The sequence below is a fragment of the Xenopus laevis genome, chromosome 1L (genome assembly GCF_017654675.1).
Source record: "Xenopus laevis strain J_2021 chromosome 1L, Xenopus_laevis_v10.1, whole genome shotgun sequence".
In the NCBI taxonomy this organism is placed as follows: Eukaryota; Metazoa; Chordata; class Amphibia; order Anura; family Pipidae; genus Xenopus; species Xenopus laevis.
Window position 1 is genome coordinate 218947806 of NC_054371.1, and position 25406 is coordinate 218973211.

Sequence of the window (25406 nt, forward strand, 5' to 3'; positions counted from 1 at the left end):
TTTAATTTTCTCCCTCTTACCCTCCCTGGACATAATTCTACCCTCCTCTCCACTACCTAATATTGCTGAACAGTAATACATTGCTTCCCATTTCCTAATTCCCTGTAGCCCACGTGATCACTGCCTCTGCTTCTCTGCCCTCAGCATCTTTAAATCATCTGATGCCCTATCTTCCTTTGACTCAATGTTATCCTCATGTTTCTTGCTTATTTTTCCTCTGTCTCATTTATTGTCCTCCATCCATCTCCTGCTTCTCAGCATGTTCTCTTGGAATCCATAATGTAACTGTAGAAAATAAAATCTTGTTTTTTTTAGAAAGTTTGAAAATCAGCCACTATTCCCCACTTTTCATTGGTGGATATGGTTCCTCTTCACTATAGTATTTTAAACATCTTCTAAACATCTAGGGATGGACCTAATCCACTATTTGGGATTCAGTTGAATCCCGAATCCTTCATGAAAGATTTGTCTGAATCCCGAACCAAATCCTAATTTGCTTATCGGGAATGAAAAAGTGGAAAAAACATTTTTTACTTCCTTGTTTTGTGACAAAGAGCTACTTGATTTCCATTCCCGACCCTAATTTGCATATCCAGAATCTAAATCCTGCTGAATTCTAGATTCGGTGCATCCCTAGTCCTAAATAGACTAAATGAGGCCATACAAGACAGAATTTGGTTGAGCAATTTCAACCAACTCTACAAACTGAAGATATCATCTGCTAGAGCCATGTATTGGGGCATTCAGGCTCTAACTTATACCAAGTTCCACTCAATTACTAACACAAATGGACCAGTTTTATTTTCATCTTTGGGGCCAATGGACATAATATGCTACTGTTTTAGGGCCTGGGTGAAATAGCTCTGAAGCTGGACAGTGTAATACAGTGATTCCCAACCAGTGGCTCTCAAGCAACATGTTCCTCAACTCACCATGCCCTTGGACATTGCTCCATGTGGCCTCAAACCAGATGCTTACTTTTGAATTCCAGGCTTGGAGACAAGTTTTGGTTGCATAAAAACCATGTGTACTGCTAAACAGAGTCTTCTGTAGGCTGCCAGTCAACATAGGGGCTACCAACTTACCAATTAAAGCCCTTATTGGGCACCCCCTACAAATTTTTGTCATGCTTGCGTTGCACCCAACTTTTTTTAATGAAATGCGGCTCATGGGTGGTGCAATGGAACTTTTACAGTCTTGTGTTTGCTTTCAATCTCTTGTTTGTAGATGGTCTTCTGGGGTTTTGCATTCTTTCTCTGTATCAACCAAAGCTGGACTTATGAACTTTCTTTTTAATCTAACAAATAAGTGCACTATAATAGTAAGAGGCAGCTGTTATTTGTTGGTTTTATTAGGTCATATTGTAAGAAAAACATTTTACATTGTTTTATAAAGTGTCAACTGAAACTGTTACCTGAATAAATAGCTAAAATGAAGAACATGAGTTTTTGTACATCAGAACAGTTCCCAGGTATTTTATGTTAATTTTGGAGAAGATTATAAGATATATATTAGTTATATTAGTCTGAATGATGTCTTTATTATTCTTGTGCCTTTTTCCAGTGTTAGGATTCACGCTTTAAAAGTACAAAGGCGCCCATTATGGCCAAAACTGCATACTGTAAAAAAAGAAAAAAAACAAATGAGATTATTTTATGACATATTACACTTGGACAGAAAAATTCAATTTAACACGGCGAAAAGGAAATACCTGCACCCTGAATATTTGCTATGGAGACTCCAAAAAGATTTGATTTAGGCTTCAGATGTTTGTTGCCAAAATGGTCAATGGTTGTCCTGCATTTGGAACATATTTCTCTGTAGGCACCTAGCTTAAGCCTATCATTTTAAACCTCACACAGCCACTATTATGAGTCAGTTCCACCATTTTCATGTGTTATGCCACTGGTCTGTGCATGGGTCTAAAACAAAGCCATAGTCTCATCTCCTCAACGTATGATTTTGGAAGGCGTTGGATAAAATCTACAGGACAAAAAAATCCTCAGCCTATGTGTGCAATCAACAGTCAAATAAGCCTATAAGTGATCTAGTCTAGACCAACTCCAGATCACCTCAGAAGTAGCTATTCCAAATGCATTGAACTTTGAAACCACTCAGAAAGTCAGAAGAAAAATATGGGCAGAAGAATTTCTCTGCCCATGCCAAAAGTTCCAAAATACTCCAATGACTGTTGCTCATCTCATATAAAATTGGATGTTCTAGGATACTCTCATGCCTAAATGCTCCAGATTCTTCCTATATAAATTGTTCTACTCTCATAGGTTAATGTTAGAGACTTCTGTAGATATCGATGCTGTAGATCAGGGGTGCCCAAAAGGTAGATGGGGATCTACCAGTAGACCTTTAGCTGGTGATCAGTAGATCTCAAGACACTGTGAACAAACAACTTGTCTAAATAAATCTCCTGTTTCATTCTTGTCATTCAGATATTTATGTCAGATATTTATTATGTTAAGGTTACATAAGAAATAGTGGTTTGTTAAATATAACAATATATATTTTCTCATAAATCAATATTTAAGTAATATTTTCCATGGAACAGTATGCTAACAATGTTTTATGGATGTAGATCATAAGGGGACCTCATCCCTTAAAGGAGAACCAAACCCTTTTTATTAAAATCCCCTAACCTACATAGACTCCCCTCCCTGCTGCCCCCCAGCATAGGTGTTACCCTGGGTAAATGCCCCTAACTCTTACCCCTTGTTGCAGATTCTGCGCATCGGAGTTCACAGGCGACATCTGCTTTCTTTTGGTAATCTTTGGGAAGAAAGCGGTGTGTCGGTGCATGCGCAGTTGCCGCAATCTGCCTGTCCCGAACAACTGCGCATGTGCCAAAAGCCATGGCAATAGCCGAAGCACCAGAAGAAGACCCAAAGATTAAAAAAGAGAAGAAGATGGCGCCTTTGAACTCTAATGCCCTGAATCTGCAACGAGGGGTTAGTAAAGAGTTAGGGGCATTTACCCATGGTAACACCTAGGCTCGGAGGGGGGGTCTATGTAGGGTATGGGATTTTAATAAAAAGGGTTTGGTACTCCTTTAAGTTGACCTCACATTAGTAAAGTATGGGCGCTCCTGCTGTAGATCCCTCAAGCACAAAGCTTTTCTAATCCATTTTAACATCTAAACACAGCTAACACGAAGCACATCGAAATAGCCAGAAGCTATGGATCATTCTCATGGATTTTCTATTGTAGATCAGGGTTCCTGAAAGGTACACTGTGATCAACCAATACATCTTCACCTGGTGACTAGAGAATCGCAGGAGACCACAATGGTCTACTTTTACTCCGCCACTTTTGCATATTAAAATATGAAAACATTTGTGTGTGTTTCAAATGCTAATGTATCCGATTCCCCTTTAGCAATTGCACTGCTCTTAAACCTTCTAGAAAACCTTCTAGAAACATACGTAGATATGTAGATGATTTACAGCTCTCCCAGTGTTATATTTTACAAATCAAGTTACAGGATCCCATCAAGGATGGTTCCAGGGTAAAATTGGCTCTAATGGTAGTTGAAATGCAACTATATCTGTAGCACCACAGTTTGCACATCTATCCCCTTATAGATCTACTATTGGTACTAGGAAATACCAGTAAAATCAAAGACTGAAGGCTAAAGTTTATACATCTGAAGCTGATTTAGTCGTAACAATGGCCAGGGTTTAAAAAGATTGGAATCTTAGTTGCAAATAAAAATGACTGAAGTTAGTTTTGCAACCTACCTTAAATTTTGGGTAATCGTTCATAATGATAGTAACCATACCAACATATGGCAAAAACCTGCAATAAAACAAGATAAACTGTATTAGTATTTCTGCACACAATTGTAGCAATACAGTACGTACATGCGCCTCACTGTTTGACTAGGATAAATAAAGGGACCCTATAGGGGTCATTAACAAATGCAACTTTTGGCTTGCAAGTGGCCGCAATCAAGAGTGAATATTGATGCAATTCATAAAGGTACTTGCGACCTAACATGTTCCTGCACTTCCACAAGGTTGCCAATGCATCAATTCCCCTTCTTCTTCAGGTGCATTAACAGGAACGCTGGATTTGCCCCCAGTAAACTGGATGTAAATGGCGTTAGATGCAACTTGCATCCAGTTTGCATTAAAACACAAGGTGGATGCAGATTGGAGTGTGACCGCATTACGCAGGAATTATGGGGAAAATGCTGCATTATGGGTAAAACACATGTACTTGCATTCATAAATGTGTCCTAGTGGATCCAAAAATTTGCTGTAATTGAGCACTGAATAGCGTCTGGGATTTTGGTATCACCTTGCAAGATTGTGGGATAATAGTTGAGTATTTATAAGGGGACAGGATGTACAATGTGGATTTTCATGCCTGTAAGATGCAGGTTATACATTATGTTTATAATGGGAGATAAGATTTTGACCCAGAGATATAGTGGATAATGTACCCCCTACTGTAGTTTATATAGTGAATAAAGTACCCCCTCTTGTAAAATATAAGGATATTATTAGTTACCGAGGAGTTTCATGACCATATAAAAACACGAGGCCGAAGGCCGAGTGTTTTTATACAGGTCATGGAACTCCGAGGTAACTTCTAATATCCTCATATTTTACAACTGGGGGTACTTTATTTATTATAATACACAAATTTTAGTAAGTCATGTGACAGAAATGACATCACTACTCACCGTTTATAACTGATGACATCACTACTCACCGTTTATAAGGATATAATTTACAGGATATTCATGGCTTTTGAGTATTATAAAGATATTATGTCACCGAGGAGTTATGTGACCATCATTATGTGGTCAGATGTTGACGTGCCCAAATTGGGCGCGCTGGCGTTCAATTTGAACGTGGACACGCGGCGTCAAATTCAGAGGCCGGGGAACCCTGTTATAAACGTGCATTCTGACGTCAGAGAGCGCCGTTTATAAGGATATAATTTACAGTCTGGTCCCATAGGGAAATGACCAAACTGTAGATTATATATATATATATCCCTGACTGATGTTGGTCTGTAGCAACTAGCCCATAATTCCCATGCCTGTGGCTGGCACACAGAAATACGCTGCTTGGTACAGCATTGGGATATCTACAAATTATTACAAGGCTGGAATTTTACAAGGCTGGAAAAAGTGTACTTTACCTCCCTGCCTAGATGCCCAGCACTGTTATACTCAGTCCCATTAACCAAGGCTCGTCCAACCGTAGGATGGGCCCCCTATGGAGCCCAAGGCAATAGATGGAGGGGGTGTAGGGTGAACACCAGTCAGAATAAAATCTGGGCTGAATGCTAGGCTTCAGATAGGTGACTGCAGCAGAGACAATATTTAATTTTTTTATTGCCTTATGGACTAAAGAGGGTCTTCAATAATTTGGGTATATAATTGTCCCTTCATGAGGATGTTACTCCACTCATACGGATGTGGCACCTCTTCTCACACATACATAATACATGGCTTGATGCCCATTTAAATTCAACGACTACCCCCGAGATTCCATCTACAAATATAATATAACGTGGTCCCTGAGCTGGAACACCAGACGAACAGAAGCACAAACAATCTTATATTTCATTAAGCCTGCAGCACAGCCCGTCTCTTGTACATGGAATAACTCTTTCCCTCTCGCTTCTACGGACGGAACCAAGTGAAAGTGACAGTAATATTAGATATTGTCATCTCCTAGAATGTCATAAAACCTTCATTCCGTCTCTTGTACTGCCAGACATGAGCCCATACGAATAGCATTTTATATCTTCTACTGTAAATTTCTGTACCTAGTAGGGATGCACCGAATCCACTATCTTGGATTCGGCTGAACCCCCGAATCCTTGGTGAAGGATTCGGGCAAATACCGAACCGAATCCAAACCCTAATTTGCATATGTAAATTAGGGGTGGGAAGGGAAAACATTTTTTACTTCTTTGTTTTGTAACAAAAAGTCTTGCGATTCCCCTCCCTGCCCCTAATTTGCATCAAATGCGGGTGATGCTCAACTATAACTCACCGCTTGTTGTAGTGTCGGGTGCAAGATGCTGGTCCCCCTGCTATGGACCCACGTATAACTCCAAGAAACACACGCGGCAGCACTGAGGCTTGAGAAAGGGTGTTGGCCAAAAACGTGGCCTAGTTTGTTAGCCCAATTAACCACTTTCACAGGATTAGCAATGCTGCAGCGTGTTTCTTGGAGCGATACAGATTATACTGTAACTCCGTCTCCTGTCTGTAAATGTCACAGAAGAGTTTGGTGACAATATAAATGCAAAGAGCTGCCGTTACTGGAGCTCAGAGGCGTCTGACTTCCAATACAATGAACACAAATGGATATTTAATTTTTTATTTTTACTAACGATTATGCTGTAGTTTCCTTAATGAATACACTGAATACATGGATGGTATTGTGTAGAGATATGTAAAAAAGAATATACTTTACAATCATTAAATGCCCTCTGGTAAAAAATGCTTTATACAATATACATACTGGTAGTATTTTCATACAGGGTTCAACCTAGAATTCCTAAGAGAAGGCAGTAAAATATCCCTTATACACAAGTGATACTCAGATTTCCCTGTATAACTCAGCCTGCAGCCTTGTGCCTTTATATGGTCACAGGACCCCTCAGTGACTTCTAATATCCTTATCATTTACAGTAGGGGGTACACGATCCCTTATAATACATGAGTGATACTTAGAGTTCCCTGTATAACTCAGCCTGCAGCCTTGTGCCTTTATATGGTCACAGAACCCCTCAGTGACGTCTAATATCCTTATAATTTACAGTAGGGGGTTCCTTTTTACCTTATAATACATGAGTGATACTCAGAGTTCCCTGTATAACTCAGCCTGCAGCCTTGTGCCTTTATATGGTCACAGAACCCCTCAGTGACGTCTAATATCCTTATAATTTACAGTAGGGGGTTCCTTTTTACCTTATAATACATGAGTAATACTTAGAATTCCCTGTATAACTCAGCCTGCAGCCTTGTGCCTTTATATGGTCACAGAACCCCTCAGTGACTTCTAATATACTTATCATTTACAGTAGGGGGTACATTATCCCATATAATACATGAGTGATACTCCATATTCCTTAAAAACATTACCGTTGCATTCAATCAATCAATCACTAACAGCAAAGAATCTTGTCAAATCATAACAGGGACGCCACACATTTGCATCATAACTAACACAATTACAAGTCGGCTGTCGGCAGAATGCTGGGAGTTGTAGTTCTGAAAGGGAACTGATCTGGAAATGCATTCAGACAGATATGAGGATGAATCGTTTCAACCTTTTCAGCTTGAACGGCCAGAAGGCATTTAAGAAGTTTCCTCTTTTTTGGTATTTTAAGCGAATTTAAGAGGCACAAAAAGCAGCATCCGAGTATCCCTGAGCAACTGACTTTACCTCCCTCTGCATAAGGTACTGAACCGAAAATACATGCTCCATTTCTGCCTAGAATTTTCCATGTAAGTTGATGTTATGATTACTGATGTGGAGGATACACAGCAGCTTGCAGCCTGCCCTGGCTTTATAATGCTTGCTGGGTGCTAATCAATGTTTCATGCCCGGCATACTAAATATACCCAGGGAAGCACGGGCTCCGTCTGTCTCCAGCTCTCTCTTCAGATCAGACTGCTGAGCGCTTGGAACATGGGGGTCTTTACTTGGGCATTCACTGAGCAGTAAAGTGGTTAATAAAAGTGATTAAAGAGCTTTCTCCGAGGGTTGCCCTGCGGTTAGCCGAGTTACACACTATAAATTCTCTTTATTTGCCCCTTTTAAGAAACGTATCTTTTCACGACGCCCACCCATCAAGTCGTGAGAGGAGAGAGACTGCCTTTTTATTCCTTTGGAATCTCAACTGAGTCGAGGCAGAAAATTACTATAATAGGTTTCCTTCAGGGCCAACAGTTTCTTCTAATTCTCCCCGGGAGCTTCTCATCCATATTATAGATCCGTCTGCACTTGGAAATCAAAGACCCACAAAGATACAAGCGCTTTATCTGAGCTATCTAGATGTAATGTGTTTAATAGGATGTGGAGAGTGTTGTAAGCGATTCAGTACGGGGCCCAGAGAAGGTCACGCAGACCAAAGGCAGATGAGAAGGGCCACGGCACCTGCAGCACTGGGAGTCACTAGCCCAAGCAACCGTGATCAGAATGCCACCGGGCTTCTTTATAAATGCAAATGAAATGTGCCAGACCTAAAACGCATGCAAAACTCAGCGGGGGCCGGGGCGCAAAAAAATTGGAAAATCTGCTTGCGCCTTAAAGTGATACTGACACTAAAAAACTACTTTTTAAAATATGAATGTACATTAAAAGTTACCTATAGGTTACGTTGATCATTTTTGCTGAGAGGTTTGTTTCTGTAAGTTATTGTTAGTTGAAGTTCCTAAACCTGACTGTCCCATCTCAGCCTGTCAGAAACGGATCCGCACACACTGATTAATGCAGTCGGGGAATATCCCCTTTTATTCAGCCACCAAACATGTTTGGTGGCTGAATAAAAGGGGATATTCCCCGACTGCATTAATCAGTGTGTGCGGATCCGTTTCTTATACACATTGGTTGCTAAGGGACCCGGCCGGGTCAACGGAAGGAACGCACCACCAACTGCAGGATTGGTGAACTACAGGTGTGCGGTAGGAGAATTACATTGTACTCACACAGAGGCATGTAAGCGCAGAATGCAGGTTGGGACGCAGAATGTTGCATTTTTCCTGCGTTCGGTGCTTACATGCGTCTGTGTGAGTACTGCAAGTAGTCAAGGAAGTTGTCAGGGGAAAGAGGCTGCTCTGATGTTCTTCTGCTTAGGAAAGATTTGAGAAACGTTTCTAATTTTTTTCCTAAGCAGAAGAACATCAGAGCAGCCTCTTTCTTTCTCCTGACAACTTCCTTGACTACTTGGTGGTCAGACTGGTGGGAAAATGACCAGCAGGTGGCGCTGTTGTAACAAAATTCATTCTTATTAACAGTACATGTATCCTTTAATATCTTGGAATTAAAAATACATAAATAATGAATGTACATTGCAAAATTGCTTAGAATAGCACCCTCATCAATTTTACATTCACTTATTTTTAAGGTTTATTTATCCTTTAATCTGACCCGCACCCAACCCAAACACCCAATGATTGCCCATATTTCAACACGAACCCGCTGGTTGTAGGTCAATCTGTGTATCACTAATACCCCCTAATTTAAGGGCAACTCTGGATTTTCAATCAGTGAATGCTGCATTTCAGGCCAAAGTCTACCCCTTCCCCCTATAGAGTAACATATGGATAGCACTGATGTCACTTATTGCAGGAACAAGTGTTTCCAAGTACAATATTAGTGAACAATGAAAGCGCCTCCTCCTCAAGGCAGGAGTTAATTCCAGGACACACTCATGCCTGTGGCTCCTGCACTTTCTTCGACAAAGCGCTTTTAACCAACCCTTTTATGCAAGACGCAAGAATAGAAGCGCATGCAATGCAAAGTGCCACTGACAATACAGACAGTTATCACCCATATAAATAAACAGCAATAGACAGTGAAGCAATGTCCTTGGGGCATAATAAGCTTTATTATCCCTGTCGTGCTGTAGTGTGCTTATAATTAAATGAATATATACAGAGAAATCATGGTTTGAGTTTTATCGTGTAGAACTGTGTACAGTTTCATCACAGTAACAGGGAATATGTTCCAATCAAATCAACAGCCCAGTACAGAGCCCCAATCGAGAGGCTAAATCATATCCATTGGAAAAGAGGTTTTTGTATAAAGGAAAGCTGAATACGGGTTCATATAATACCTGCATGCTGAGTTAAATTAAATACATCCATATTGTAAATGACATTGTTAAAGCTACGTCTGATCGGCATGTCTTGGCTAATGATGTGCCACGGAATGCACTGGGCAGCTATTTCTTTGTAATTAACAATGAGTCTCAGGTGCCAGAACAATATACTTAAGACTCTTTAACAGGGAACATGACTTTAGATACACAATGGCTGCAGCTGAATGGCCATTTATTCTTTCTAAAACATTGCAATCCATGGAATACAGTCGCCAATCCCGTAGCGTGTCCAAAAGCCGCTACATTTATCCAAGTGCATGAACATTACTCTATATTTCTGTATTTTCTGCTTGACCTCCTGCTTTAAAAACAGGACTGAAACACCTGCATGTGCGAGAACTGACTCCGTACAAACATTATTGACTCCGTATTTTGTATCCCAAACCAGACCTGGATAAACTAGTCTCTACTCATCGACTCCAGACTGATGGCAGCTCTTTGGGGCACAAGAGGGAACTTCAAATGCAGCCCAAAGCTAATCGCTGCCTCTGCTTCCAATACAGAATTGAATAGATTTCATTAACCTGAAACCTATTCTAGTGATGGAGACTTACCCCCTCGCTCTCCCCACAACATCTTTCTTTTCCAGCCAATTTTGCCCTTCCTTGTATAATCCTCTGTCATCGACTTCATTGTTATCTCCTTTAGTGAGGAATTTGATATCACCATTTTCCCTGCAAAAAAAAAAAGAAACACATTATAAATTTTGTATGATGTTTTTTTATTACGTGCAGTTTTTGAGTTATTGCAGCAGCTCTCCAGTTTGCAATATCAGCAATCCGGTTTCTAGGGTCTAAATGACTCTAGCAACCATACATTGATTTGAATAAGAGACTGGATTATGAATAGGAGAGGCCTGAATAGAAAGAGGAGTAATAAAAAGTAGCAATAACGATACATTTGTAGCCTTATTATTTGTTTTTGTAGATGGGGTCAGTGACCCCCATTTAAAAGCTGGAAAGAGTCAAGGCAAGAAGAAGGCAAATAATTCAAAAACTATAAAAAAGAGAAAAAAATGAAGGCCAGTTGAAAAGTTGCTTAGAATTAGCCATTCCATAACATATTAAAAGTTAACTTAAAGGTGAACCACCATGACTAGGAGGATGCCTTGTTTTTAGGTTATCACTCTTTCACTATGATCTCAATTTTGTGCCATCCCCGCTGGGGAAACTACACATCCCAGCATACGATTCCTTGGTGAGGTTGCCAAATGAGCAGATCTAATATGGCCATTTACACTCAGGCCAAAGCGGAAGAATCAGATTTCAACAATCAGAATGGGGCCTTGGGAGTCCCATCAAATTTTTATCCAGAAATCAGTAAGACAGGCCACTACTGACATTGATTCACAAGCGGCCAATTCTTCCTGGAGAGGCCAATATGTGTGTGGCCATCTTAAGACTACCCTGTTCAAGATATTTCCTCTGACTCCATAATTGATTCTCTGGAGCAGGAGTCCCCAACAGTTTTTACCCGTGAGCCACAAGGCTAGGGCCACACGGGAAGATTCAGGGAGATTGGTCGCCTGGCGACTAATCGCCGCATCTTTGAGGTGACTAATCTCCCTGAATGGCTCGCTGGTATCTCGCACCTGCTAGCACTAAAGTCGCCTGCGCCTATTCAGACGCGGCGATAAGTTTTTCAAAGTGGCGAGGCAATTTCGAGCGACTTTAGCGCTAGCGGGTGCGAGATACCAGCGAGCCATTCAGGGAGATTAGACGCGTCGATTAGTCGCCAGGCGACTAATCTCCCTGAAATCTTCCTGTGTGGCCTAGCCCCAAAAGTGCTATCCTGCCGGTGAGTTACATTCTAGCCGATGGGAGGCAGTTCGGGAAGATTAGTTGCCTGAAGAAGAAGCTATTTGTCGCTGGGCGACTAATCTCCCGAAATAGCAGCGTGTGTTGCTGCCCTTAGTGGTCTGACCAATGCAACATTGCTCTAACCCGACCATTCGTCTGTACATAACTATCTAAAACTCTTTTCCGTCCCTTCATTATTCCTCTCAGCTAACATACTCCTTTGTGGTCACTATAAACTATAAGCTAAATGCACAAATTATAAATGATTTTATCATCTTTTTCTTGCTTCTATCAAACAACAGTATCAACGCCAGCCGTTTGTAGAAAGCCCCGCTGCTATTGGAATAAAGCATCAATTCAACCATTACAGATACTTCAACTATCTTCAACAATTACCACTTATTATTCCTCCCACACATTCATATGTTAATTCCTGTTATCCAGCCTGCAGAACGACATCATTTTCCTTATAACGTTACAATCAGCTCGGAGACACAACAATAAATTCCACACGGTGATGTTTGAGCAAACAAACCTTCACCCAAGGCTCATGTCCCAGTGGGTGTTGTGAAGGCGTTTTGAAATGTAGCAGCAGCTAAAATGCCGACTGCTTCCCGCAGGATTATTCCCACTGACACCAATGGGGAGGTCTGAGAGTCACCGGATCTTGTTTGAGGTGACACGGATTATTCTACTCATGCCAATAAGAAAGAATCAACGACAACGAGATGGTTTTTATTATTTATGCACCATAAGTCTTAAAACACAAGACCATAAACTGTATTTAATGGAAATTCTGTGAGACCAAAGACATCCCTTGTCACTTAAAGTAATGGTTCGCCTTTAATTTAACTTTTAGTATGTTATAGAACGGCTAATTCTAAGCAACTTTTCAATTGGCCTTCATTTTTTCTCTTTTGTAGTTTTTCAATTATTTGCCTTCTTCCTCTGACTCATTCCACTGACCCCATCTAAAAAAACGAATGCTCTGTCAGGCTATAAATGTATTGTTATTGCTACTATTAATTACTTGTCTATTATTCAGGCCTCTCCTATTTATATTCCAGTCTCTTATTCAAATCATTGCATGGTTGCTAGGGGAATTTGGACCTTAGCAATCAGATGGCTGGAATTGCAATCCGGAGAGCTGCTGAATAAAAAGCTAAATAACTCAAAAACCACAAATAATAAAAAATGAAAGCCAATTGCAAATTGTCTCAGAATATCCCTCTCTGCATCATACTAAAAGTTAATATAAAACGAAACAACCCCTAAAAGATTCTGTATCACGATCACAGAGCAGCCCAGCGGAGTGGCTGGTGCACTTTAAAAACAACAGGAATGTTCTTCTAATATATAACTAACTTCTTCCGACAGATTGAGAAAAAGCTTGGATTGGAGACTGTGCTTTATATTAGATGGGAAAATGACTTTCCACTGAAATGCTGAGCAGAAGAATAACCATAAATGCTCTTATTATCCTCATCCTCCCAAAATCAAGGATGAAATGAAACAAGGGGCAATGGTGGAAAACAGAGGCTCCTACTTTAATGTAAGGGCATACGGGAAGATTCGGGGAGATTTAGTCGCCTGGCGACTAATCGCCTCTTCTTCTGGGCGACAATCTCCCCGATCTGCCTTCCCCTAACTTCCCGCCGGCTACAATGACAAATCGCCAGCGGTATGGCACTCGCGGCGCTTCGTTTTCAATTTAAAGGCAATTAATTCATTTAGGCAAATAAGATTATAAATACTGCACAATGCCCTTAAAAATGTAATGAAAAGTCAACAAACATCTTACTTTTCGTGCACTTTGATGACTCTGTGAACTATGGGGATGTCTCTGCCTTCCACTTTAAACACTACAATTTCTCCTGCGCGAATAGGGTCTTCCTGGAAGTTCGTCAGGAAAAGCAGATCCCCCCGATGGAAAGCTGGCTCCATGCTACCACTGCGTGGAAAAACAAAACACAAAGGCAGAATTTGGATAAGAGTTACAGAGTGAAAGAAACACATTCCTTATCCACACACACCATTTCCAGAGAGAAGCTGATGGAGCGATGACACTTGGGTTCCAGGTAGGTCTCCAGCTCCTAGACTACCTCCTGACTTCTATGAATATCAAACTCATTTCTAATTCACACCCAAGGTACTGTAGTTGCTTGGGTAAAAGTGCAGCCCAGTCCCTGGGAAATAAAGTTAAATATTACTGGACGGCACTTACCTCAGCACGACGACAATTGGGCTCTCGCTTCCGGTCACCACAATAAGGCCTTTCCATATCATAAGAGCTGACGATACTATCATGGCAAAATTCGAGACAAATAGAGATGAAATAACTAATGTGTTTTATGTGCAGTTCTGTTGAGATAAAGGTGATATATTTGCTGTAAGACATTTAGGGAATAGTGAGATAAGGAGTAGAAAGCTCTAAATAGACATGCTCAGCCTATTCCAGTGTGGAGGAGAATAAAATTAGGACATTATAGACAAATAGCAGGGGACCTTTTTACCATAAAGTGGATCACCGTACCAGAGGCCACCCCTTTAGACTAGAAGAAAAGAACTTTCATTTGAAGCAACGTAGGGGGTTCTTCACAGTCAGGACAGTGAGGTTGTGGAATGCACTGCCGGGTGATGTTGTGATGCTGATTCAGTTAATGACTATAAGAGGGACTTTTTTGGACAGGCATAATATCAAAGGCTATTGTGATACTAAAACTCTATAGATATGGGTGTATATATAATGTATGTGAAGGTATGGAGGGGTGTTTGTATGGATGCTGAATTTCATTTGGAGAGGTTGAACTTGATGGATAATGGCAAAATTCAGAACCTGGTAGTAGAGCTGCACAGACAAAGGCAAAAAGGTTATAGATATAAAGGACAGAAAGAGAGACAAATAGAGATGAAATAACTAATGTGTTTTATGTGCAGTTCTGTTGAGATAAAGGTGATATATTTGCTGTAAGACATTTAGGGAATAGTGAGATAAGGGAGTAGAAAGCTCTAAATAGACATGCTCAGCCTAGTTCAGTGTGGAAGAGAATAAAATTCTGTGTCTGCAGATTCCCCCGTGAGCCCTTGGATGATGTTGGTTAGAGGGAGGGAAGAGTTAAATTATGAGGGGAGACTGTCAAGGTTGGGGTTGTTTTCTCTGGAAAAAAGGCGCTTGCGAGGGGACATGATTACACTTTACAAGTACACTAGAGGACATTATAGACAAATAGCAGGGGACCTTTTTACCCATAAAGTGGATCACCGTACCAGAGGCCACCCCTTTAGACTAGAAGAAAAGAACTTTCATTTGAAGCAACGTAGGGGGTTCTTCACAGTCAGGACAGTGAGGTTGTGGAATGCACTGCCGGGTGATGTTGTGATGCTGATTCAGTTAATGACTATAAGAGGGACTTTTTTGGACAGGCATAATATCAAAGGCTATTGTGATACTAAAACTCTATAGATATGGGTGTATATATAATGTATGTGAAGGTATGGAGGGGTGTTTGTATGGATGCTGAATTTCATTTGGAGAGGTTGAACTTGATGGATGTTGGTCTTTTTTTCAACCCGATTAACTATGTAACTTTGATGGATTCAATTCTCAAGCTAGCCTTGATTACTAGTACCCTGGCCTTTAGGGCAGAGTTTACGGTAAAGAGGGATAGGATGGGGCACACAATCCGAAGGCTCTGCTGCAAAATTACTTAATTTGATCACAACAAGTGAAAAAAAGATCCATGCGATCCAAAAATAATCCATGCGAAACATGTTGCGTTCACATAAAGTAATTTTGCAGCAGAGCCTTCGGATTGTGTGCCCCATCCTATCCCTCTTTATCGTAAGGATTACATTGGTCTGGCTGGTGTGATCTTACAAGGAAAGAGAGCAGCAACACAGTTGGATATCGTTTGAACAAAGTTCTTACACTTTAGAGCAGAGCCCCCTGCTTGGCTGTAAGAGCAGTTCTTTATCTGTGGAGCCAGAAGTCTATGCTCTCCCACCGATAACTCTATAAAAACATTGCTCTTTATTCGGGATTCTGACTCTTTGTGAGTTCAGAATCCATGGAGCTTGGGTCAAATAAACATTGTCTTTTACCTCAAGTGGCCTCCGGTTCCTGAAATTCCATGACACGTGGTTCCCAAACGGAGGGACTGGGTGTGCCCCCAGCAGATGATATTTGTAAACAATACTCTCCAGGAGATAACCATAACCCCAGTCTGGGGATGATCATGAAGGTAAGATTTGGGTTGAAAACTTTTTGGCCAAAATATTCTTGAATATGTGAATTATAGATACGGCAATAATTTCATCACACCGTTGTTATGGGGGGTCCTGATCAAACGTTGGAATCTGAAAGCCTCAGATCTATTATGAAACTTTAGATTACACTCTGTTCTATTTATTGGTCATTAAATAGAGAATCAGTATCAGACAAGCCAAGGAATAGCTGCTGGCTCAGTCTAATAATTTGCATTATCCAGTAACTGCAGCACTCTGATAATAATTCCATATTGTAATTTTATTGGCTCATTAGCTCATGTAGACAAAAATGGCAACGTTTCGGGCCTCACAGGGCCCTTTATCAAGCCTCATAAATAGTATTCTCTTGAGCCGAGGCAGGTTGGGCTAATCACTGCTGAGCACCTGATCCAAAAGGATTGTGCACAAGGTTTGAACACTCCATTTCTGTGGGGCTCTGTCTAATAAATCCCCCAAATCTCTGCAGTGTCAATGGCAAATCTGTGGAATTTGCTCTGCAACGGATCCCATCTTATCCACCTGCCTGGTTGCTGGCCCCAAAAATGCCAGGCAGTTTGTCATGATGGCAGCTGGCAGGGGTTTATATGACGAATGGGGGAACTGGAAACTTCATAAAAACACAGCAAGGGCAAATAAATGTCCACCATGACACACCAACACACCTTGAATGAATAAAAACTTTCACTTTCACATTATATTGCAGATTTATTTTGCCCCCTTTCCATCCAGCACGTCTATCGTACATTTAAAAAAAATAGGAAAAAGCCTATTCCAGTTACCAGGCATCACTGTAATGCAGCAGAATGCAGAGCAACTAGAAGTCAGGCCTTTGGAGACGCGGCGACCTGCTAAGAAGGCTGTGACGGATCATACGGTAACAGCGAATTCATCTGGGACGGGAATAACAAGGAACGTTTCCAGAAGGAGCCACCAAGTGCTGTTTAAAGAGCCTGCGATATATCGGGATCAGTGTGCGGAGACTAAAAATGAAGCCACGGAGTTGACAAGCAATGCCAAGAGTCTGAAACAGGCGCCGCGCCAACACATTGAATTATATAGTCACTCATTGACTCCCTGCAGTGCCCCCTCTGTGTCAGACACACGGCGTGAAATGAACGACATTGTCTTACTGTACAACAAACACGATATTTAGCCTTACAGCTATTGGGGATTATTATGTAGCTGATGAAGCGATGGCTGGGGAGTTTGCACTCTGTAACCTGGATTATACTGCATGAGAGGTATCCTCAATGCTAAACCTTTTTTATTTCTTATTAAATCATTTTAAAATTTAATTTTTATAGGAACTTTTTGTGCAAAATTTCCCCCAGTTACTCAATGACCCTTCTCAACAAAGCAATTTTTTTACCATCTGGCCACTTTACTTAGAGGCCCATTTATTAAAGGTTGAATTTCGAATTCATGTGAATTTTTTAAAGGAAAACTATACCCCTCAAACAATGTAGGTCTCTATAAAAATATATACGTAAAACCCTGCTTCATGTAAATAAACCATTTTCATAATAATATACTTTTTTAGTAGTATGTGCTTTGGGTAATCCTTAATAGAAAATTGCCATTTTAAAAAATAAGGGCCGCCCTCTGGGATTGTATGATTCACGGTGCACACAAACCTACCAACAAACCATTAGGTCACATGAGCCAATTAACAGACAGAGTTGTGTCTTTTGCTTCCACACTTCTTCCTGTTACAGTTAGAGCTGCAGTATTTCTGGTCAGGTGATCTCTGAGGCAGCACAGATAGAGTCACGAAATGGTGGCTCAAGGCAAGAGATGTAAAAGGGCAAGATTTACTTAAATATATATTCCAGGTTGGTAAGATTCTTTAATATGCCACTTAATGTGATATAAACTATCTGTTGCTTAATTATTTATTTTGTCTGTATAGTTTTCCTTTAAGTTTGAATATACTCACAATTCGACTGGGTTATTTAAGAAAAAAAACTTGAATGGCTAATATTAGATTGAATGCTTCCGACCCGAAAATTAGAATCATATTCGATTTGTACAAATCTAATTTTTCTCCCAAATAAAACTCAAATGTCAGGAAGGCTATTAACGTCTCCAAATGGCTCAACGGACCACTACCACTGACTTTTACACAAACTCAGCAGGTTACTAGGGTCCAAATGACCCTAGCAACCATGCATTGATTTGAATAAGGGACTGGAATATGAATAGGAGAGGCCTGAATAGAAAGATGAGTAATAAAAACAATTAATTTGTTGCCTTATAGAGCGTTTGTTTTTTAGATGGAGTCAGTGACCCAGTTGGAAAGTCAGAAAAAAAGGCCAAATAATTAAAAAAAACTAAAAAGTAAATAATGAAGACCAATTGAAAAGTTGCTTAAAACTGGATGCATTCTGGGCCCACCCAAAAAAAAGGTTAAGAAGCATGGATTTATACCTGATTTTGTTGGACAGTTTTGCTATACATCTGACTATGTCCAGTCGTAGGACTGGAGAAGAAATCTGGACTGAGCTTAAAGCTTAGCGTGGCGCTGTTTAATGTCTGTGGAACCAATCTTGCCCCGGCTGTGAAATGCGTGGGTCTGATAAAAAATTCGATATAAATGAAAATTGTGTATATGGGGAGGCAACGAGATTGAAACTGTCAGTATATGTAATTGTACAGAGTCCTCAGTGGGGGGGCAGAGCTCGGCAATTACACGACTATTCAGATTGGAGAAGTAGGAGCTTTTTCTCTGCTATTGTTTCATGCCATTTTAACTCAGTTGTTAAATCAGTGTAATGCTGGGCATGGGAGGAAGGCATATTGTTGGCACCAGCAGTACTGCACTGAAATGTGTTCTCTCAATATGCGCTCATAATGCTAATTAGTGACATTCTACATCAGTGTCTGGTTGCCCAGTGCAACATACTCTGTATGGATGGGAGACTGGTACTTTACACAATGGCAGCAACTCAGGGCAGAACAGACATATTAACCTGCTGTCTACAGGACCTTCCCACTGTACCTCATAACTATAGGCACCATCTCTCCCTACTATACCTGCTATCCCACAGTCACACTCCCTTCCCAGAGACTATTATCCACTGTTACTATAGGCACCATCTCTCCCTACTATACCTGCTATCCCACAGTCACACTCCCTTCCCAGAGACTATTATCCCACTGTTACTATAGGCACCATCTCTCCCTACTATACCTGCTATCCCACAGTCACACTCCCTTCCCAGAGACTATTATCCACTGTTACTATAGGTACCATCTCTCCCTACTATACCTGCTATCCCACAGTCACACTCCCTTCCCAGAGACTATTATCCACTGTTACTATAGGCACCATCTCTCCCTACTATACCTGCTATCCCACAGTCACACTCCCTTCCCAGAGACTATTATCCACTGTTACTATAGACACCATCTCTCCCTACTATACCTGCTATCCCACAGTCACACTCCCTTCCCAGAGACTATTATCCACTGTTACTATAGACACCATCTCTCCCTACTATACCTGCTATCCCACAGTCACACTCCCTTCCCAGAGACTATTATCTACTGTTACTATAGACACCATCTCTCCCTACTATACCTGCTATCCCACAGTCACACTCCCTTCCCAGAGACTATTATCCACTGTTACTATAGACACCATCTCTCCCTACTATACCTGCTATCCCACAGTCACACTCCCTTCCCAGAGACTATTATCCACTGTTACTATAGGCACCATCTCTCCCTACTATACCTGCTATCCCACAGTCACACTCCCTTCCCAGAGACTATTATCCACTGTTACTATAGGCACCATCTCTCCCTACTATACCTGCTATCCCACAGTTACACTCCCTTCCCAGAGATTATTAACCACTGTTACTATAGGCACCATCTCTCCCTACTATACCTGCTATCCCACAGTCACACTCCCTTCCCAGAGACTATTATCCACTGTTACTATAGACACATCTCTCCCTACTATACCTGCTATCACACAGTCACACTCCCTTCCCAGAGACTATTATCCCACTGTTACTATAGGCACCATCTCTCCCTACTATACCTGCTATCCCACAGTCACACTCCCTTCCCAGAGACTATTATCCACTGTTACTATAGGCACCATCTCTCGCTACTATACCTGCTATCCCACAGTCACACTCCCTTCCCAGAGACTATTATACACTGTTACTATAGGCACCATCTCTCCCTACTATACCTGCTATCCCACAGTCACACTCCCTTCCCAGAGACTATTATCCCACTGTTACTATAGGCACCATCTCTCCCTACTATAACAGCTGTCACATTTTCTTACTGCAGACTTTTAATCATCATGTCAGGACAATATAATTCTGCTGCATATACAATGCAATACACAGTTTCTAGTAGTGCCATATGGTAACTTAAAATGGATCAAAGTGGATTTTTATTTAATTTATGCTTTACTCAAAGTTGTTTAGTATACAGGAACACAAACAGACATTTCTTTGCTTTGTTTCTAGTAATACAATTGTATATTTTCTTATTTTTCTAAAGAATATGAAGTAAAAGAGCTTGGAAGCGATAAGCATATATTTTCCTCTCTTACTGCCAACATGTTTGGCTTTACAATCTTTGCTGAACTATTACTCCCAGTATCACAGCAGGCTGCAGCTGTCAGTGGCTGGAGGGCTGCCCATGTGACAGAATTATAATAAAGCTTAGTAAGTAAATGTCCAGTGTTCTTGTTATTGCAATAATAAATAAAGTAATGAAGTTATTGGAGCAGGAGGGAGAGCCAATGAGGGGGCTCAGCTCAGCCAATGAGGGGGCTCAGATCAGCCAATGAGGGGGCTCAGCTCAGCCAATGGGGGTTGTTGATGGGATAACAAAGTGGTAATTAATAAAGGGCAATTAATGAGGGAGCTGATTAATTAGAGAGGAATAAGGGCACAGTCATTACAAAGCTGCTGTTTACTGACAGTCCGTTTCCCCTGATCTGCCCCGGATTTACCCACCTGCCTCTTATTCATCCTCCGCAGGTCCCCGAACAGGTCCATGTTGTGCTGAGTCTATGGAGGAGCCGGGGAGTCGGGGGCGGGGCTTCCGAGGGGCACCCGAGACTGGGCGGCAGCTGCTGTCACTATACCGTCAGTGTCAGGGGAATAGGAGGTGTCTGCCCGCTGCCAATATCCAGCCCTCCCTTCTGCCTTTTCGCTTTATCCATGTGGTTCTCTTTCATAGGGCGCCCGCAAAGCAGCATGGGGCGTGTAGTTCCGAGTCGCATCGTTTGCGCTACATTTGGCCGTTTCAGACTACCAGTCCCATCATGCACCGCGGGTCCCGCGCTGAATAGAGTTTTGCTGCTGTATTTCATTGTGTCCCCGAGCAGCGCCTGCTTTGCCCCCAGGAGACTTGTTGTGTTCCGGGGAGGGGGAGAGGGTAATAAATCCAGCAGCTCAGTCACATATATCTCTGGGCTCAGTACAGCAGCAGTTGCCTTATAATGATAAGCTGAGACAAGAATATTATTATTTTATTTTTATTATTGTTATTATAGGATATTATTATTATTATAGGGAATTACTGTTATTATAGGGAATTATTATATGTGATTATTATTATAGGGAATTATTATTATTAAAGGGAATTATTATAGGGTATTGTTATTATTAAAGGGAATTATTATAGGGTATTGTTATTATTATAGGGTATTATTATTATAGGGTATTGTTATTATTATTATTAAAGGGAATTATTATAGGGTATTGTTATTATTATAGGGTATTATTATAGGGTATTATTATAGGGTATTGTTATTATTATAGGGTATTATTATTATAGGGTATTGTTATTATTATTATTATTAAAGGGAATTATTATAGGGTATTGTTATTATTATAGGGTATTATTATCATAGGGTATTATTATTATTAAAGGGAATTATTATAGGGAATTGTTATTATAGGGTATTATTATAGGCTATTATTATTATAGGGTATTATTATTATTAAAGGCAATTATTATAGGGTATTATTATTATTAAAGGGAATTATTATAGGGTATTTTTATTATTATAGGGTATTATTATTAGTATTATTATTATGATATGGTATTATTATTAAAGGGAATTATTATAGGGTATTGGTATTATTATAGGGTATTATTAGTATTATTATTATTATTATTATTATAGGGTATTATTATTATAGGGTATTATTATTATAGGAAATTATTGTTATTATATGGTATTATTAGTAGTAGTATTATAATTATAGGGTATTATTATTATTATAGGGTATTATTATTATAGGGAATTATTGTTATTATTTAAGGGTATTATAATTATTATTATAGGGTATAATTATAGATTATTATTAGTAGTAGTAGTAGTAGTAGTATTATAGGTAATTATTATTATAGGGTATTATTATTATTATTATATGGTATTATTATGATTATAATTAGTATTATTATAATAGGGTATTATTATTATTATAAGTTATTATTATTATAATGACCCAGTGGTACAGAAAATGACACTTTAGTCCCTATTGCCCGGATGCTGGTTATTGGGGGGAGGAGGGAACAATTGTTGGGGAGGGGCCATTATAGATTATTTCAGACTTTCAGGCACAGATTTCTAGTAAAAATTAGAAGTTGACTGCATTCCTCCCAACATTTTGAAAATAAAAAGAGGGACAAAAAGAAATTTTGACCATGCCTGTTTTTTTGGCCACACCCCCTAATTACCATGTTCATTTTACAAAATTTGGCAGCATATGAAAGTTTGAACACATTTCTGTGTTTTTTATGTGTTATTACAGTTTTGCTAATGAAAGGAGAGCTAAAGGAGAACTAAACCCCCATGTTGTTAAGTCCCCACTGGCCCCCCTCCACTGACCCCCCCCTCCTTACCTCCTTAAAATAACCATACACAGGGAGATGTCGCCAAACGAGCTGATCTCTCCCCGATTTGTCCACATTGAGGTGGGTGATAGGCTGATCCAATCGTGGGCCGTAGGGTCCAATGGAAGCCATACGGGCAGTCGGATCGAGGGACTGCATTAACAAACAGATACGGGCAACGGGATTTTTTACCATGCCCGAATGACTTTCGGACAGATATTGATCGGGGAAACCCACCGGAGGGCCCACAAAACGGCCAGATAACGGTTGAAATTCACTTTAAATGTATTGTGACGGCATGGTGGGACACATAAAAAAAGCCATTGGGGCAGCACACACGAAGATTCAGGGAGATTTAGTCGCCCTGCGACTAATCGCCTCTTCTTGGGGCTGTCAAGATCATGTAGAAGTCAATGGAGATTTGTCCTTTTCCAACTGTAATATGTTTCTTTAATTGAAGTTTTTAGAAGTTTTCAGGGTTCTTTGCATTTGCACAAAATCTTTGAGGTTTTCGTGTTATTATTTGGATTAGTTCTGCATTTTTTTTATAAGTGCTTTTTAAATAAGGCTGTTTTAATAAATTACTTGTTATTCATGGGTTTACAGAAAATTCTTTTTGGTGGTTTCTAAAAACTGTAAAACTGATAAAATCAGAACATTGATAAATGGGCCTCTAAGGGGCCAATTTACTAAGATTCAGATTTAAAATTTTTTCATGAATTCGTATTTTTTCTTAAAAAATTCATGTTTTTTTATTTCTCTAAAACTTTAAAAAATCGAGATTTATGAAGTGTAAAAACCACGCAGTCAAGGTCCTGTAGAAGTCATTGCGCTGATCCAGTTGGATCTTATCCATTCAGAGGTTTTTGAATCTTTTTTTTATTAGTAATTGTCTTTAAAATTCTAATTATTAGAGGTTTTATAGGTTTTAATATTTTTATTTGGATTGTCAAAATGAGTTTGATCGTGGCTTCAAAAAGCTCTAATACCACTAAAATTCAACCCTTAATAAATAGACCTCCCTGTTTTTTTTTCTGATTTGACGATAAATTCTAATACAAAGCTTCTCCATCTAAAAGCCGTGAGGTCATGTGAAAGTCAATGGGAAATGTCCTTTGCAAATTCTATAATATTTCTTTTCTTTAAGCTTTTAGAGGGTTTTGGGGTTCTCTTCATTTGTAATTAGTGATGGGCAAATTTGGGGCGTTTCGCCGAAAAAATTTGCAAATTTCCTGCGAAATTCACGAAACAGCGGAAAATTCAAGAAACGGCGCCGGCATACTTTTTTGACGCCGGCGTCCATTTTTTGGATGCTGGTGTCCGTTTTTTGGACGCCAGCACAAAATCCGCTGGTGAAAATGCGTTGGCGTCCAAAAAAACGTACACCGGTTTCTATATTTTTTTTGATGCCGTTGAATTTTCACTGGCGAATTTTTAGGGTGGTTTCACGAATTTATTCGCCGGCAGCGAATCGCTGGAATTCGCCACGAATTCGCGCATGGCGAATAAATTCGCCCATCGCTATTTGTAATCACATGAAAATTCTTACCAAATTACAAATTAGAGGTTTTTGTATACTTTTTTTTGGATTCATTATTTCGTGCTTTTTATTTTCTGATCTTTTATTAAATAACTAGAAATTCATGCTTTTTTTTTTTTAATGTGACTTTAGTCATGGTTGATAAAACTAGACAAATTAGAATTTTAATAAAAAAAAGCCTCTAAGGTTTTCTCCTGTAAGGAGAAGTGATGTCGGCTTTTCATTGGCTGCCTAGCTTTGCTGCAACTGCCATCCATGATGTCTGCCTGCTGACAGTCTGAACTTCTGCCACTTTTTATCCATTTATAAAAGTAGCAAAATAAACGCTTACATATTGCACTTTGGACAATTACATTACAAATCCTACCTCGGCACATACCTTGATTAAATATGCATTTATTAATTTAACATAAATAAGGTACATTACTATCAAATGGTTTTCTGTATTTAATTTCAAAATCCATTTCGGTTCCGCTCTAGTAAAATGATGACGCTCATTACAGATAAGGGATAAGACATTACGGTGAATTAGAGATAAATGGAAAAATACTAAGGCAATTTAGAAAATATCTGTGACTATATGGGCTCCTCCATTCAAAGTAGCAAAGCAAAGAAGCAACTGAACCAAATGTAATAAATGAATATATAGGAATTTTCATGTTCTATAGATGTACAGTTTGCAATTCCAATTCAAAGGGAAATTATGTATAAGAAGAAGAAGGCTGGTAATGGAAAGCATTGCCTTTTGGCAATGCCAATTAATGGGGGGATTATATTGCTATTACCAAAGTGTAAGTGACCTTTTCTCCCAAATTTCCATGTACAGGCATGGAATCTGTTATCTGGAAACCCATTATCTGGAAAGCACCAAATTACTGGAAGACTGGCTCCCATAGACTCCATTTGATCAAAATAATTCACCTTTTTTAAAGGGATATTGTCATGGGGAAAAAAAAAATTCAAAATGAATCAGTTAATAGTGCTGCTCCAGCAGAATTCTGCACTGAAATCCATTTCTCAAAGGAGCAAACAGATTTTTTTATATTCAATTTTGAAAT

At 39.8% G+C, this 25406-nt stretch overlaps 1 protein-coding gene across 1 annotated transcript; it reads right to left on the bottom strand.

Annotated features, from left to right (window-relative positions):
• Window positions 1-1333: 1333 nt before the first annotated feature.
• sec11c.L (SEC11 homolog C, signal peptidase complex subunit L homeolog) lies at window positions 1334-21145 on the bottom strand. The gene is made up of 7 exons (XM_041569831.1): window positions 20918-21145; window positions 14498-14514; window positions 13891-13983; window positions 13468-13617; window positions 10422-10541; window positions 3750-3807; window positions 1334-1619 (listed from the first exon to the last, which is right to left on the bottom strand). Exons 1-7 carry the CDS (start codon window positions 20957-20959, stop codon window positions 1566-1568), a joined length of 534 nt encoding a protein of 177 aa, XP_041425765.1. The 5' UTR covers window positions 20960-21145; the 3' UTR covers window positions 1334-1565.
• Between the last annotated feature and the right edge of the window lie 4261 nt (window positions 21146-25406).

What these genes read in the sequence shown, in the direction of transcription:
- sec11c.L (XM_041569831.1), bottom strand. Translation starts at nt 20,959, where the DNA reads ATGGACCTGTTCGGGGACCTGCGGAGGATGAATAAGAGGCAG. An exon ending in GTCATCAAAGTGCACGAAAA is followed by an intron (nt 10,542 to 13,467) that starts GTAAGATGTTTG and finishes TTTTTTTTGCAG; the next exon opens with GGAAAATGGTGATATCAAAT. An exon ending in GTTGTGGGGAGAGCGAGGGG is followed by an intron (nt 3,808 to 10,421) that starts GTAAGTCTCCAT and finishes GTTTTATTGCAG; the next exon opens with GTTTTTGCCATATGTTGGTA.